This window comes from Fukomys damarensis, unplaced genomic scaffold (assembly GCF_012274545.1).
Source record: "Fukomys damarensis isolate Sample0158 unplaced genomic scaffold, DMR_v1.0_HiC HiC_scaffold_37, whole genome shotgun sequence".
Lineage (NCBI taxonomy): Eukaryota > Metazoa > Chordata > Mammalia > Rodentia > Bathyergidae > Fukomys > Fukomys damarensis.
In genome coordinates, this window is record NW_022900949.1 from 38,086,575 (window position 1) to 38,101,951 (window position 15,377).

At 39.8% G+C, this 15,377-nt stretch overlaps 1 protein-coding gene across 3 annotated transcripts in view; it reads right to left on the bottom strand.

Moving 5' to 3' along the window:
• Positions 1-2,385: 2,385 nt before the first annotated feature.
• Positions 2,386-15,377, bottom strand: part of Sparcl1 (SPARC like 1) — a 34,192-nt gene continuing 21,200 nt past the window's right edge. For 2 of the 3 annotated variants that reach the window (XM_010606736.3, XM_010606734.3), the window contains 8 exons: positions 14,379-15,374; positions 12,778-12,847; positions 11,961-12,079; positions 11,039-11,159; positions 9,727-9,863; positions 8,144-8,292; positions 7,393-7,541; positions 2,386-2,606 (listed from right to left, as the gene is read on the bottom strand). In XM_010606736.3, coding sequence (XP_010605038.1) covers positions 2,578-2,606; positions 7,393-7,541; positions 8,144-8,292; positions 9,727-9,863; positions 11,039-11,159; positions 11,961-12,079; positions 12,778-12,847; positions 14,379-15,374 — 1,770 coding nt within the window. In that variant the 3' untranslated portion in view covers positions 2,386-2,577. Of the gene's footprint in view, positions 2,607-2,660; positions 2,945-7,392; positions 7,542-8,143; positions 8,293-9,726; positions 9,864-11,038; positions 11,160-11,960; positions 12,080-12,777; positions 12,848-14,378; positions 15,375-15,377 lie in introns of those variants that run through there. The other variant, XM_010606735.3, reaches the window with a different exon arrangement.

Below are 15,377 nucleotides of genomic sequence, written 5' to 3' on the forward strand. Positions count from 1 at the left end.
ACCACTGAGCTAAATCCCCGGCTGTTACTAGATTTTTGAGTAGAGATATTCAATAGAGATCAAGCTGAATCCTCCTTCCAGATTCAGATTTTGTAAGCCTAAAAGAGGGCTTTAAAACACTTTAGAAAAGATCTGCACTCTTTTATTCATAATATTTTCTACTTCATCCAACTCTTCTTTATAACCTTACAGTTCAGCCTGTATCTCTTTGGCCCTTGATGTTATTTAAGTTTGTTATCTCTATACACAAATATTTAATGTTGCTCAGTGTTTATTGGGATTGATCATCACTAGCTTAAATGAGGGGGTAATTTTTATGTAATACATTAAAAACATCCACTTGGAGCTTGTGTCTCCTTGAGACTACATACAACCTGGATGCTGCTGTCGGCAATTACAGCTTCTTGAAAAGGAGAAAGGAGATCATGCAAAGCATAATGGGTTGGTAGAGGATAAGCGTGATATGAGTAAATTCAGTAGAGCAACTCAGTATGTTCTTTACTGGCTGGTTGGTTCTGAAAGTAAACATTTTACATTTAAAAAAAAATCATACTTAATTCAAATTAACTTACCTTGAAAATATCAACCTGAAGCACTGTACTCTGGAATTTGATTTTCGGAGAAAAACAATTTTATCACATCCTTGTTAAGATATTTATATATTTAATTACCTTTGCTTCAAAAGGCCCTTGGAGCAACACATTCAGGAAGCAGAGCGCTGTCTCAGGATCTCTGAGCCCATCTGCTATTTAAGCCATGTAACTAATGCCTTCATGGTCATGGGCAAGATGAGTCATACAGTTCAGAGAGGAACTAGATCTACCCTTGAGCCTAGCTTTGGTTTCAGACTGGGAATTCCAACTTCTGAAGAATTTCAGTTACACAGAGATAGTCTTAAATCCGGATTACTAAAATAATAATTTCGTCTCCTCGGTTGAGGTCAGAGTAGTTCTTTATCCCAACCAACTAATAATTAAATTATAACCACCAAGAATATTGAAGTGCGCCCATAATATGTCATACAGGGATAAAAATGATAGAGAAATTTGAAGTTTGAAAATTTCTGTTATTAAATATTTTCCTTTCATTAAATGCAAATTATTTTAAAATAATTTTGTAGTGAGAATTTAGTTCACATCTTAGCATTAAAATCACTTTTCCTTATTCTAGAACATTTTAAAGTTTGAGGGTAAAAGTAATTTAAGTTTAATGGCTCCAATCATGGTTTCTGATTACAGAAGCTTAATTTCTAATTTCTTAATTCCTGAAAATTAATTTCTAAAACTTGTGTTAAACTCTTTTCAAGTACATAATATAAAATATCAAATATTTCTAAAACTATTTCTGTAGTTGGAAAAAATTAAAAATTAATTTTGATTAATCAAATTGAACTTAATTATTGAATTAATGTTAGCATTAAGAGCAAAAGACTTAAGGAGCTAAGAGATAAACTAATCAGTGATAATTGGATTGAAAACCTCTAATAGGAAAATATGTTTTTTGAAAAACTGTTTTACATAAGTGAAATGAAGTGGATAAGGCTTTTTTTGTTTTGTTTTGTTTTGTTTTTTAATTGCTTTGCTGCAGAGCTTAGAAACTCAATTTGATGCCATTTGTATTTTTGTGACCCGCCTTTCACTGTCATAGTTACTAAGAAAGATCTTGAATCAAACACAAGTTTTCTACAGTACATTTTTGACCATCAGTATGTAGCAGTAATGCTTATTTCTCACCACATTGGCCATTGTGACACCTTGTTGTTCTCCACCTGCCTATTTCACCTTACAGTGCTTTTATTTTCAAAGAATGAAATGTATAGAAATTTTGTAGTTTATTACTTTTCAGTGAACACAAAGAACTGCACAAAAGCTGGAACTAGTTGGATCAAGCCAAGGATAATCATCTGCATTTTAAATTGAATTTGGTTAAAAGGCCCTTGAATTCATTTTTTGTTTAAATTTATATAATGACAGACAAGATTCATGAGCAGGTATGAAGAGATGTCTCCTGCGTTTCTCTGGCCACCTTCACTTTCTTTAAACAGTAGTGAGGTCCAGGAAGCATCATGGTAATTCTGTATGAACTGTGAGCCCTATTTTGATCTCTCACCAAGGTTTGTTTAAATTAATTTATTTAAATAAATGACAATAAATGAATAGACATTTGGATTTTTATGGACTTTATTAGAATATTAAGATACTGATAATAGATATTAATCACAAAACAGCAATATTACATTTTCTCATCAGGTGTGAATGATGCTATAGATGACATGAACTAGTTTTTCAAGTTTTATAATTAGTAGTTATCTTAAAAACTGATACAGAGAGTGAAATTACTATGAGTTAAATTGCTGTTCACAAACAGTGTACAGTCTTGTATATGTTGAGTTAAAAGATTTATCTCCTAAGTTAATGTTAATGCTTGGTACCTATATATTGTTACCATCTAATTTTCTTCTCGTACATGCAAACATTTTGCTATATATAAATCTACCAGTGTCATAGTTGTATATATTTCAGAAGTGGTTAGAACTGAGGAAGATGCTTGAAAGTTTGAGTTCTTTCAAATCTTAATTCAAAACAGGAGATTTTCATCTATGTCTTCTGTAAAAAAACAAAACAAAACAAAATATACTTTTAGAATGTCAAAGAAGTGATTGCATGAACAAACAGTGTTAGAACTGGAGGATCAGAGAAACCTAATACAGCGGTACAGTGGTGACTGACAACCCTAGTAGAGCATCGGCATTACTCATGATCTTTAAAAAATACATATTCTTGGGCCTTATCCATGGCTTCTGGAAGTAGAATCTCCAGGGATGGACCAGTGTCATGCAGACATACAGACATCCTTGCAGGTACTGCTGGTGCAAGGTTGAGATCCGCAGACAGGAAGGACAGGTTAAGAGAAAGCCCAGCCAAATATGCTTATATAAGGGCAGCTAAAATACAACAGAAAAAGGAAAAGTATAGTGCTAATTCAATTAAGCTTCCAATTGAGTAACTTGTAGAAGAACTTGCTGCCATTCTATGGAAGATGACAACATCCTGTAGGGAATGTTAGACCACTTCTTACAGCACAGCTCACCCAAATGTACTTGGATTGTGTTTGGTCAATAACTGTTAAACAAATATTTACTGAAGATTAATTTGAAGCATACTAAACAACTACTCTGTCTAGGTAGCAGGTAATTTTCCTGCCCAGTATAATTATCTAATCAATACAGAGGAAAGATTATGGACTTTGATATATTTCTTTTGAGTACTGACTTCATTATTAAAATGGGCATACTCGTTTCATTACTTACAATTTTTTTTGAGGGACAAGAGCTTATTAGGCAAAACTTGAAGTACACAGTCCCTCAAGAGAGAGGTGCCTCGTTACTTATAAGTTTATATTTGAACACATACTTTTGGGGCTGTTTCTGAGCTGTCCTGTTGACCTAAGGCTGATTCCTCTACCTGTGCTGAAGATTGCTTCTGACCTCAGGATTCTCTTTCTAACCCCACCCCCATATTCTTCACTTTTCCTGTTTGACTAGACCCTTCCCCTTGGTAAGTCTGATACTCTTAAGTGAAATGAATAGGACACACATGTATAAATACCATATAGTTTCTCTGGTGTGGTAAACTAAAAGTGTAAATGTCAAAAATGTATAATTGATATTTTGTAATAAGAAGAAAAGGTCTAAAGGTATTGGGAAAATGGGAGGGGTAGGGGAAAGGGAAAAAGGGAAGAGAAAAAATAAGAGAAAAGAAAAAAATGGAAAGAAAGTCTTTGTAAATAGGGAAGGTTGGAGGGGGAAAGGGAGGCTAGGGGAATGGGGAAAAAATGAGAACCAAGACCTGTCATGTAAAGGTACAGGATCCCAATGATGAATGTAACTGTACTGTTTACCTAAAATGTACCAATAAAATGTTAAAAAAATAAATACTGTAAGTCTGGCCTCTAGAACAGTGCCTATTGTAAACCATCAGTAAAGTGGACGTTGAGTGACCAGGTGAGTGGATGAACGAATGAATACATCAACTGCTCAAGCCTCTTTATTCTAAAAAAAATGCTTCTTGCAACCCTTGCTCTTTCCTGCCTTCAAGCGTTCCCTTTGTCCTTTCCCGTCTTCCATTCTTTCTCAGCCTATAGAACCTGGTTTCTATCCTGACCACTCCACCAAAACTGCTCTTAGCAAAGACTAGTGTCTTGTTTCCACATCTGGAGAGCACTGTCATCCTCCCGTCCTCCTTGGCATTCCAGCAGCATTTGGCACTGGCATTCTCTCTCCCCTCTTTGAAACCTCCTTTGGCACGAGACTCTCCTGGTTGTCTCCTTCACTTCTGCAGAGGCTCCCCATTCCCTTAGTACACTCCTTCCTCGCGTGTCCATTGTCTAGCTGCTGCTGTTCCTGGGTGCTCCGCTCTAGACCCTTTCTCATGTAAGTTCTCTTTGGGAGAATCAGTTCCCTTCCTTTGTGTGCATTACTTTCTGTATGTTCCCAATTCCAAGATAAACATTTTGTTTCCAAAACTCTTGTCTTGAAATGCAGACCCACATGATACTTCTCTCTCCATCTGTCAACTGTCTGATGTTCCCATCCCACATTCCCCATAGAACCTTGCCTTCCTATTTTCTATGTACTGTATACTTTATACTTTCAGTTGCTTGTATTTAAATATCTCTGTTACATCTCTGTCTGCCCCTGGTCATTCCCCTGTTCAAGTTCTTTTCCACTCTTGCCTGGATTTTTTCACAGTAACTTCTGAGCTGTTCTCTGGCCTCTCCATTATGGGACCAGAGAAGTCGGTCTTCAGCAAAGACGCCTTTGATAGTTCCTCAGCGCTCTTTAGATAGTGTCTCTGAATAGCTCAGTAAGCCTTGTGTGATCTGACTCACTTACCCTAGTAGTCTCAGTTGAAAGTTTTTTTTTTTTTTTTTTTTTTTTAAAGATTAATATGGACGGGTCAGGGATTTAGCTTAGTGGCACCACGCCTGCCTCACAAGTGCAAGGTCCTGAATTAGAGCCTGGTACCAAAAAAAAAAAAAAAAAAAAAAAAGAATTGATGCCAATACCCTCATAGGCCCCCAGTCAGTCTAGCGAGCCTCATTATTGTAGGTAAAGAGGAGAGACTCACTGAGGTTAAGCAGCATGCCTACTGCACGTAGCTAGTGAATGAGACCGCTGAAGTATCTGAACACTTCTGGTTCAGATCCTGGACCGTTTGCACCCGGGAAAACACTGGTATCTCCTTCATAGATTTCTCAGCTCCAAGGCAGGGAATCTGATGATTTTTAATTTTTTTAATTTCCCCAGCTGTATCCCAAGGGGACAACTTGTTTACTTATTCTGAGTATTTAATATCTGTGTTATTGGTTTATTATGTATTAATTCTTTCCTTTCTTCAAAATAACCTAAAGACAGCCAAACCACAGGGCACAAACAAGATCATTAGCAGCTTTGCAAGGCAGTGATCTGTAAGTCCTTCCTGCTCCTCCCAGACAACATCCAGCACAGAGCTCACTGAGCTCACAGGCTGATGAGCTGCCAGCAGTTTTGCAAAAGGAATGGCCAAGAGCAACTGGTTTCCTTAAATAAGCCTTCATTCAAATTGGCCTTTTTTCGGCCCTTTGAAATTACACATTCTGCCAGGTGTGGTGACGTCTGCCTGTGATCTCAGTTCTTGGGAAGCTGAGGCAAGGAGAGGATCACTGCGAGTTCATGGCCAGCCTGGACTAGAGAGTGAGTTAAGGACAGCCTGAACGACATAGTGAGAACTTGTATAAAATAAAATAAAATTACACGTCTTGTAAAAGGGCATAGGTAGAAATGTCCCATTCCACTTAAGTTCCCTTTTTTGATGATAGCATGGGGTAGGGTGTGGGGCAGCTGTCCTTGGTACTCGTTGTCATTTTAATAGGGGAGCTGGGAAAGACAGTTTTAGCCTTTTTTAGGGCCAGACTTGAATTTTTAATAAGTACTCTACTTAAAGAATAGATGCTAGAAAAGAAATTAATATTATTTGTGTGTCTGTACCTTAATAGCTTATTAATTTCACATCAGTGCTGACAAGATCCAGCCTCTGAGATGGTCTTCAATGATCCCCCACCTCCAGTGTGACCATTACAATATGGCAGAATTAATAGAATGGGCTTCAGTCTTTTTCGCTCTCTCTCTAGCCAGAACCATCCAGTGAGCTATTCTGAGATTTCTGACCCTTGAGACTATGAGGGAAATTTCAAGCTGCTAAATTTGGAGTAATTTGTTATGCAGCATGGACAGCTGATACACCAAACCAAGTGCTTAAAAAATAGACATTATTACAGTTATGTTCATTTTACAGAATAATATTTTAGAGGAAAAGGACTAACCATTTTTTCTGACCTATTTATGAACAAATATGTTCTCATCCTCTCAGTTTTTTCTCTGATTTCAAGACACTGTACATTGGCACGAAGACTTTTTAAAGTGAAATTCACATAGGTTATCTCTTCTTGGGAAATTCTGACCTTTGGTGAAAACTTGCTTTACTATGCTGATTGGCTAGGGTTAGACATAAAACTTCTCTCTGCTTTAACATTTTGATGTTCATTATTACTTATATTCTGTAAACAGTTTCAAAGCTTGTTTTTAAACACTTCATAACTTGATTATTGAAAACTTTCTCATGAAATTCAACTCAAACTTAGGAAAAGAAAAGGAAGTAGATCATGGCATAACCCAGCATAATCCATGTCTGAATTTAAATTCTTCTGTTACAAGAAAAAAGAACTACCTAATCTCCATACCTCCACACCCACCCTAATTACTGAAGATGCAGCCATGGGTCTGTTTTTGGATTAAGGATTAGTACATGAGTACAACTTGTGTAAGATCCCATCTTTAGTGGGTTGGTAATGACTTCTAAGGTGTCTTCTGACATCTTGAATTTTCAGATGCAGGCTTGCTGTTTTATCTTCATGTGTGATTTTTTTTTTGTGTGTGTGTGTGTGTGGTACCAGGGATTGAACTCTGGACCTTGCGCTTGTGAGGCAGGCAGTGGAACCACTGCGCTAAATCCCCAACACTTCATGTATAATTTTTAAAAGTTTTACTACTCAGGTTGAAGAGGGATATAAAGTGAGGAAGCATACAGAGCCTTCTGAGACTTGGCACAGCTCTCTGGATTCATATTGCTTATCTGGCTGCTGAACTGTCACTGCATATTCCCCCTTGCCCTCTGGAATCAGAGTGACCTTGCACTGACAGCCTGTGCACAGGGCAGTCCTGTTGGGGACACTGCCACCTCAGCACCTCTAGGTATCTCCTGGAACACACAGGACTATGCACTTAGGCTGGCAGGGCTCAGGGTTTATTTGCGAAAGAAAACACTGCTGTCCTTTGGCTGATGAGGAATTTACCTTCTTTAATTCCAAAGCAGTGGCCCCACTCCTTCAAGGTGATGTGCTTGTCCTTGTTGGGGTCACATTCTTCAAAGAAGCGGGTTATGCAGTGTTCCATGGGTACCAGAGAAGCACGCAGAGGAGCAAGCTCAGAATGTGTCAACACCCTGCAGTGAAGTAAAAATACCAGCCTGTTTGTTACCAGAGTAGTTTGTGAATGAAGATTTGTATGTCAGGGTCATCCAGAACACTTCCCTTCCCCAAAGTGCTGTGTATGCTAGACATATAGTACATAGAGTAAAAACTAAATGTGGGTAAGTTTGTGGGTAAGACCGATAGTTTTTGAGATGTCAGTTCCCCTGGTTTCTGTCTCCACTGGAAACTGTCCTCCCTCTCCCCTAAATCTGTAGATGTACACCCAGCGATCATGCTTGTACAACCGGACTCTTACACACTGGTGAGATTGTTCCTGATGTAGGCACCTACCACAGTTTGGCCATCAGAGTATCATAAATTTAGAATCAAGAATGAGAAGGTTGAAAGAGTCTCTATGGGAAGCTGGATCTTAATATATAAAATTGGGAGGTATGGCATAGCCATATTCTGTTGTTTTCAAAATTTTGTTTTTAGACTCCTAACTATGATTATTTGCATCTCATTGTTCTAAAATGGAACTTGGAATCTTCCTAATTTTATTTTAACTTCTCCTTTGCATAGATATCATCATATTATAGAGTGACTTGGTAATGGGGAGGTAAAGAGTTTTTACCTGTCCATAGGATGCCGGTCAAGTTCATTAAACTGCCAGTGTACAGGATACACATACATATGGTAGTTTTTCTTAAAGTCCCTTAAGAGAAGTTCAATGGGATGGTCCCCAGCCAAGAGTCTCTTCTCATCCAGGTAGATTTTCTTGACCTGGGATTAAAGAAGGGACAAGATTGTCAGAATATCATCAGACGAGGTAACAGAATTGCCACTCGTTAAGCTGTACTTGAAAAGACAGCAAAAATGTGAGAGAGGAAAACCTGTCCAGGACCTAAATGTCCTAAATGTCTTCTAATCAACATTACAGTCTTATAGAATAAAGCTGATGGAAGAAACTAGTGGTTTTCAAAACAATTCAAACCTTTAAAAAAAAAATCTTCTCTTTTAACCAAGTTCATCACATTTATTTTTTAAACTTGCGAAGGTTGTAATGAAAAAAGATGAACTGATTTAGGCAATATTCTTGATTAGTTAGTGAAAAATCCTGCTCCTTCCCCAAGTGTGCACTCCAACCTTAACCGTCTGTGTGATCCAACCAGCGTCTGCTCAGTCCCCATGTAGCCTGATCTGCTACTGAAATTTTCAGGATGAGCCCGTGAAATTCCTCTGTTTCAAACTTAGTGTGCTCAAGGCTGTCTATGTTGATGTATTAAAGAGGGAGGACAGCGATTACCCATAAGCAATGCACAGGAAGCTCTTACCTTGGGTAATTGCCTCTTTACTGAGCAATTGGAAGCAATTACACAGAACCTCCAGCCTGTCCCACCCACCCATTGGACGACTTCCCTCCGCATTACCAGCAGTGAGCTTCCTATGCTCCTAATGTAAGCCTCATTCCACACTTTTAGCCTTAATATATTATTGACATTATGAGAAATAGGTTTCCTTTGTATCATACATCTAAATCTTGTCTGTGAGGGGAAAAAAAATCTCAGATTTAAAACATGTTTGGATCTGGAGCGCCCCCAAGGCCCCTGTGTTTAAGGCCAGGCTTTGGGTTGGGGGCCCACTCCTGGAAGTGGGTGGGAGGTGGACAAGCTGAGTTGGAAATCTTTCAGTCCCATGGGGTAGGTAACTCCTCATAGCTGGCCCCTCCCCTTCCTTCCTTCCCGCCTCACTGAGAGGCAAACAGCTGACTCCTTCACAGCAGCCTGCCATGACTGTTGCCTCAGCAAGGCCCGCACGATGGAGGCGCTGGATCAGGGACAGAATGATCAAAAGTGTGAACTGTAACAAACCTTTACTCTTTTTGAGTTTTATCATCTCAGATACTGGTTACAGTAACAAGAAAGCTGGCTAACACAAGACCTAACTATACAAATTCTGATTTTGTATTAACTTAGCTTAACAACAGCTTGCTCTAGGTGTGATATAAGGAGCCCTCATTCCGGCCACTGCCTTTGGGAAGGAATGGGACAGTTAGACAGGGTCCCAAGTCTTGTGGCGCAAAGGGTGGCCACTGCAAGGGTTTTAATCCTTGGGCAGAGGCAGAGTGGGCTTCTGTCACTGTCCAGAGGTGGATGGCCCCCGCCGCTCTGTTTCCTCAGGCCCCGTAGACAGACACATAGGCCGTGGATAACTTACCTTACTTCTCTGCTTCTCGTTTAGATACCCAGCATGTTTAGGATTAGGTTCATAAAGCTGCATGAGGATATTTTTGAGCCAGTCTCTCATTCGTAGAGGAAACTGAGCCACTTCAAAGTCCGTACAAACAGGAATAGCTGTTAACAGCAAAAAATGTATTGTGATCTTTGGGCCTTGTTTCTGCCCTATGACAAGTCCTCATAACTGGAAGCTCAGCAACTTCTGGAGACTGACGGAGCTTCCCCTCTGCCCATTATTACAACAGTGGTGCTTGACACTGTGGCACGGCAGAACTGCCTCCGTGTTTAAAAACATCAAATGCCAGTTTCCACTTAAGGAAATTCTGCTTTGATTTGTTTGGGGTTGAGGCTGGACATCAGGATGTTTCAAAAGCTCCAAAACCAATTTCTTATGTATGGCTAGGACTGAGAACCAGTGCTTGAGAACAGAGAGCTGGAATTTAGAAGAGTGAGGCATGAGAGCTGTTTATTAGAGGAAGAGGAAAAAGTAGCACATACTACAGTAAGAAATAATGCTAAATCTCAGTGGCGTAAAGAAACAAAAGCTCATCTCTCCATCCTGCTACCAGTCCAGAACAGGTAGGCAGGAGGGCTTTGTGCTTTGTAGTCTCTGCTGGCCTCATTATTTGCTGCTGCTATCTCAAGACAAGACTTTGAGGATGGTTGTGGCAAAGAGGGGGCATGGAGAATCATATACCAGCTCTTAAATTCCTCTGTGCAGGACACACAGGGATGAGTCAGCTCACTCACTGGACAGGTCAGGGCATAGCACCATGCTTAACATCAAGGAGACTATGGGTTTAATCCTTTTAGGGCTGGGAAGGGAAAGAGAACAGAGACGTGGTTGCAGGATTTTTTTGTTCCTGAGAGGAGTTAAATACAGTTGAGAGCATCCTGGGGAAGGATGACTACTTTAGAAGACTTCTGGGAGAATATATTGTCATAAAATTCTAGACAAAGACTTACATCGGGAAGAGGACAAATAATTTAGCAAAATTCCAGTAATTCATATCTGTAGTTCAATGGATAACATTATCCTCGTGGTTCTGAGCCCTGGCTGCACATTAGAATTGTCTAGGTTACTTGATAAATAAGTGAAAAACAATGTCAGGGTTCCAGCCCAGTCCAATTAAATCAGAATCTCCTATGGTTAAGGCCTGCGAATTCTTATTTTTTAAGTCTCCCTGGTTGACTTGAGAGTTCCCTGTTACCTGCATTCATAGAATTCAGCATGTACAGATTCACCCCAAGCCTTCCCAGAAACGATGGTTGTAGTCATGAGGGAGTCTTACATTTGCAGGCCCCAAAATAATCCAGCTGCAGTTGGTGTCCCTTTTTGGTCCCCTCCAGTCGGCACTTAGTGGCAAACAGATGACAGGAGCTCACGTAGGTCTGGTTGTCAGTGCCACAAGCCTGGGAAAGGCAAGTAAGAACAAAAGCAGATGGAAAACACTCTCCGGAGAACTCAGAGGATGGCTGATAATGGTGCCGTGCTGAAGATGTGGTCGGGTAGGTAAGACTGTTACAGCTACAGGTCACCCCGCAAGCATAACTTCTCTTACGTGAGAAATCCAAATTATACATAAAGAGCAAAATATGAGGTGAATAACAGGAAGTAGAGATACACATGTTTCTCACAAGGGGAAGGAGATGAAGAGATGGAGAGGGCGGAAAAGGGACCAAAATTATGTTATGAAATTATTATTATTATTATTATTATTATTATTATTATTATTATGTTATGAACATGTACAAACTCCCCACAATAAATGTAATCATTACTGCAAACATGTACTGATTTTGAAAATGACACTAAAAAACTCTCAATTCTCCAATATAGCTAAACACGACAACAACAACAAAAACAAGCAAACAAAAACAAAAACAAGCAAACAAAAAAACAAAAACCAAAAAAAAAAAAAAAACCCCAAAACACCCAGCCCCAACTACATCACTGGCAGTGACGGTTGAGGTCAGCAGGGTGACTGTTGCAGATGTTCCAGGGATAAATGAGTTTTCAAATGAGTCTGAACTCATTATTACACTGTTATGGAATAGCTAAAATACTTTAATTCATCTAACATTTGTTTTTGTTCTGTATCACTTTAAATATTAGATGATAACCTGTGCATCTACTTCAAAAAATGAGAGAATGCACTTGCCCACTCTTTTCATTCAGGTTGCTGCTGTGGGACTGCTTTGCTTAACACTCACTTGATCAAGGGGTTTTGCTGGAGGACAAGTCTCCGGGTCTTGGCAGACACAGTGGGGTTTTCCCTGTGGCTCAGCCTTGCAGACGTGCCCTCTTTTACACTGGAAGTTCACACAGGAATCTAACAGGAAAGTTTGGAAGGAAACATGGACAAAGAGAAATTGAGTGCATGAATGTAAATTAATCTGGACAGTTAGGTTCATTTTCATTAAGAAGGCAAGAGCATTTGAAACTTTTGAAATTGGTAAATTTGCCAGTGGGAAAACATGAGTAGCTGCTTTAATTGTATGTATTAATTCTCAGGTGGAATCTTCTGGCATCAGATTTTAACATGATAGTTTAGATTTCTTCTTGCGCCAGTTTAGAAGGGAGACGCAAGAAGAAACAGTTTTTGTTGGCCTCTCTGGGTTGCATAGTGTGAAGTGTGTCGGGCAGATTCCTCAAACATTAAATAAGCCAGGAGAATTTTATTGTATTAAAATTTAAAATGTTTGTGAATGGGGTAGGAATTAAGCCCTTCATTAAGTAAGGGATCTAAGTTCAGTAGTAAATTATGGATTTGGGAAGCAATGAATAAGGTTGAAACCAATTAGGTTTGCAATGATAGATCAATGGGCTTTTTAGTTTTTCAACACATTACTCCAGAGTTTATTAAACAAACACAGGAATATATCAACAATTGTTGGAACACGTCCTTTCGGAGGATTGGGGAGAGGGAAGGGAGGGGCAAAGCTGGAATTTGCCAAAGGGGCAGATTCAAAGTGACAGATTCCACTCTTCCTGGACGGGGTCATAGGGGCTGGCTGCCAGCATATTCACCAACACTGTGTTCCCGCGTGTGGCCTTCACTCCAAGTCTCTTCATTGGATGAGCTCTGCGCTTTCTTGGCCTTTAAAATAATAAGAGCAGAAGTTAAGCCCTGTTGGAGGAGAGCTGTTAATTAGTACATACATTATAAATTATAACTCATATCCCCGTTGTGTATACTTCTCACACCCAAATAATTTCAGGTTTCAGAAAGGAACGAGCGGCAGCTGCAGAGCTAGGCGGTGATATTTGGAGGACAGAACCTCGCCTGTCTTCACACAGTGCATTCAGAGCTGTATCCCAGGGGATCCAACACGAGTTAAAATTTCCCTTTTGGAGTTGGAAAACACTAGCAATGCAGAATTTATTACGGTGACCATTCTGTGAATAAATTATATCAGAGATCTCTATGAAGTTGTTGGTAAAGCTTTCTGAGCAGATTTTAAAGTGTAAGATAACTCCCACTTTAGAATGGCAGCACTGTTTTCAGCAACTGAGATTGCTATTGACCTTGCTCCCCGTGGCTGTGCCAGTACCCCCATGGGTGGCTGTTGGAGTTTGGCATGAAAGCTCCAAATGATTAAACAGCCAAATAAGTTACTTTCCTCTTGCTCCCTGTGATTTCCAGATTTTCATTATGGTGTGTCTTTGCTTAATAAAGCGGTACTGCCGTCTTCATAGCTAACTCATCAGACATCTTCTCTCACTACGTCAGAGGTATCTTGTTGGACACTGATGATTTAACTGGAAGGTAACATGGCATCTGCTTTCATTGTATTGGAACTGCAGCTATTTCCTGCATCTGTTAGAACTTATTACTGCTACTGCCAGGGACTTTCACCTGCCTCCATCTACATTTCTGGTCACAGAAGACCATTTAGAGCTATTTGGTCTGCTCAAAGGACAGAAAATTCAAATTTTGAAATGCTCAAAAATTGAAAACTGAGCACTGACAAGATATAACAAGTGGAAAATTCCACACCTGACCTCATGTAATGGGTTGCAGTCAAAAGGCATGTCCACTAAAGATACTGTATAAAATTATCTTTAGGCTAAGTGTACAGAATATGTATGAAACAAATTAATTTTATGTTTAGACATGGATTGTTTTTCTAAGATATCTCATTATCAGAAAGGAGCTAAAGGTGTAGGGAAGGTGGGGTGGGTAGGGGAAGGGTAATAAAGGAAAAGAAAAAAATGTGAGATAATGAAAAGATGAAAATAAAGTGTTTGTAGATGGGGAGGGGAGGAGGGGGTGAAGGGAGGGCAGAGGTAAGGGGAGAAAATGAGAATCAAGACTTGTCATGTAGAGGTACAAGATCCTAACAATGAATGTAACTGTACTGTATCCCTAAAATGTACCAATAAACTCAATTAAAGCTGAAAAAAAAGATATCTCATTATCTCCTCCATATTCTGAATTATGAAAAAATAGGAAATCTGAAACCCTTCCTGTCCCAATCGTTTCAGACAAGGTTTATTCAACCTATATCATATGTCAGTAATTCACTGATAGAAACGCACACAGGAGAAGGTGATAGCACAGAGAAAGGGCCTGGCTGTTTGTTAGTAGTCCACATAATTGGGGCGAGCATTATTATAAAGAATCTTACCCCTTGGTGGTCTCCGGGCTCACGGGTGTCTACATTCTCATTCTTACGTGCTCTTTCTCTCTCCTCTTCATATTTGAGGTGATAGGACATGGATTGGGACTTTTCAACCTCTATAAAGTCCTGGCTTGGGACAAAGTAGTCATCACCTGCACTGTGCTTTGCGTCCTCATTACCCCCATCAGAATCAGCCCCATGATTTCTGGGTGCCATGTGACTATCATCAGTAGGACCGATGAGCAGAGCCTCAGAAACAGACTTTTTATCTGTGTCCTTAAGATTGCCAAGAGCCTCAAGGCCCGTTTCTCCTTCTTGGCTCTGCCATTCAGTATCTTGAATGTGTTTATGGATGTTTGAGGCCCTGTCTTCTTCTGTTTCTGCATTAGAATTGTCTTCTTCTTCTTCCTGGTTACCTTGCTCAGGCCCATCCTCCTGCATCTTGCTTACTTGAGTCGGTTGACTGGATGTGTCCAAGGTATCATCAGAGTGCTTATTGTCTTCTTCCTGCTTGCTGTTAAAATTTTCCTCTGGAAATTCTTTCTCACTGTCTGGGTTATCCATGGGGGTGCCATCTTCCCCTGGATCTTTTTCCTCTTCCTCTTCTCCATTGGGAATATTTAGATCCTGCTCTTGACTTTCTTCTTCTTTTAGGTCTTGGTTCTGTGTACTGTTCTTGATCAACTGAAGGTGTGAATCATTTACAGGCTGTTCTTCGTTTTCTTCTCCCTGTGTGATGTTTTCTTGTTGGTTAGAATCCACAAAGGAACTAGCACTGGTGGCCGGGAAATCAATGTTCTCTGGGAGATTTTTCTTTTGTGACTCGCTTGTATCTTCTTTTGGCTCGAAGTTACCTTCAGTTGGTGAAAACTCTACTTTCACACTTAAATCGTCATCGCTGTCCTGATCTCCCAAGCCCAGCTCGTGGCTGTGGTTCTTGTCCTGTTCGGCAGACTGTTTGTGGGTTCCCTCTTCTGAAGTTAATACTGAAGATTGTTCATCCTT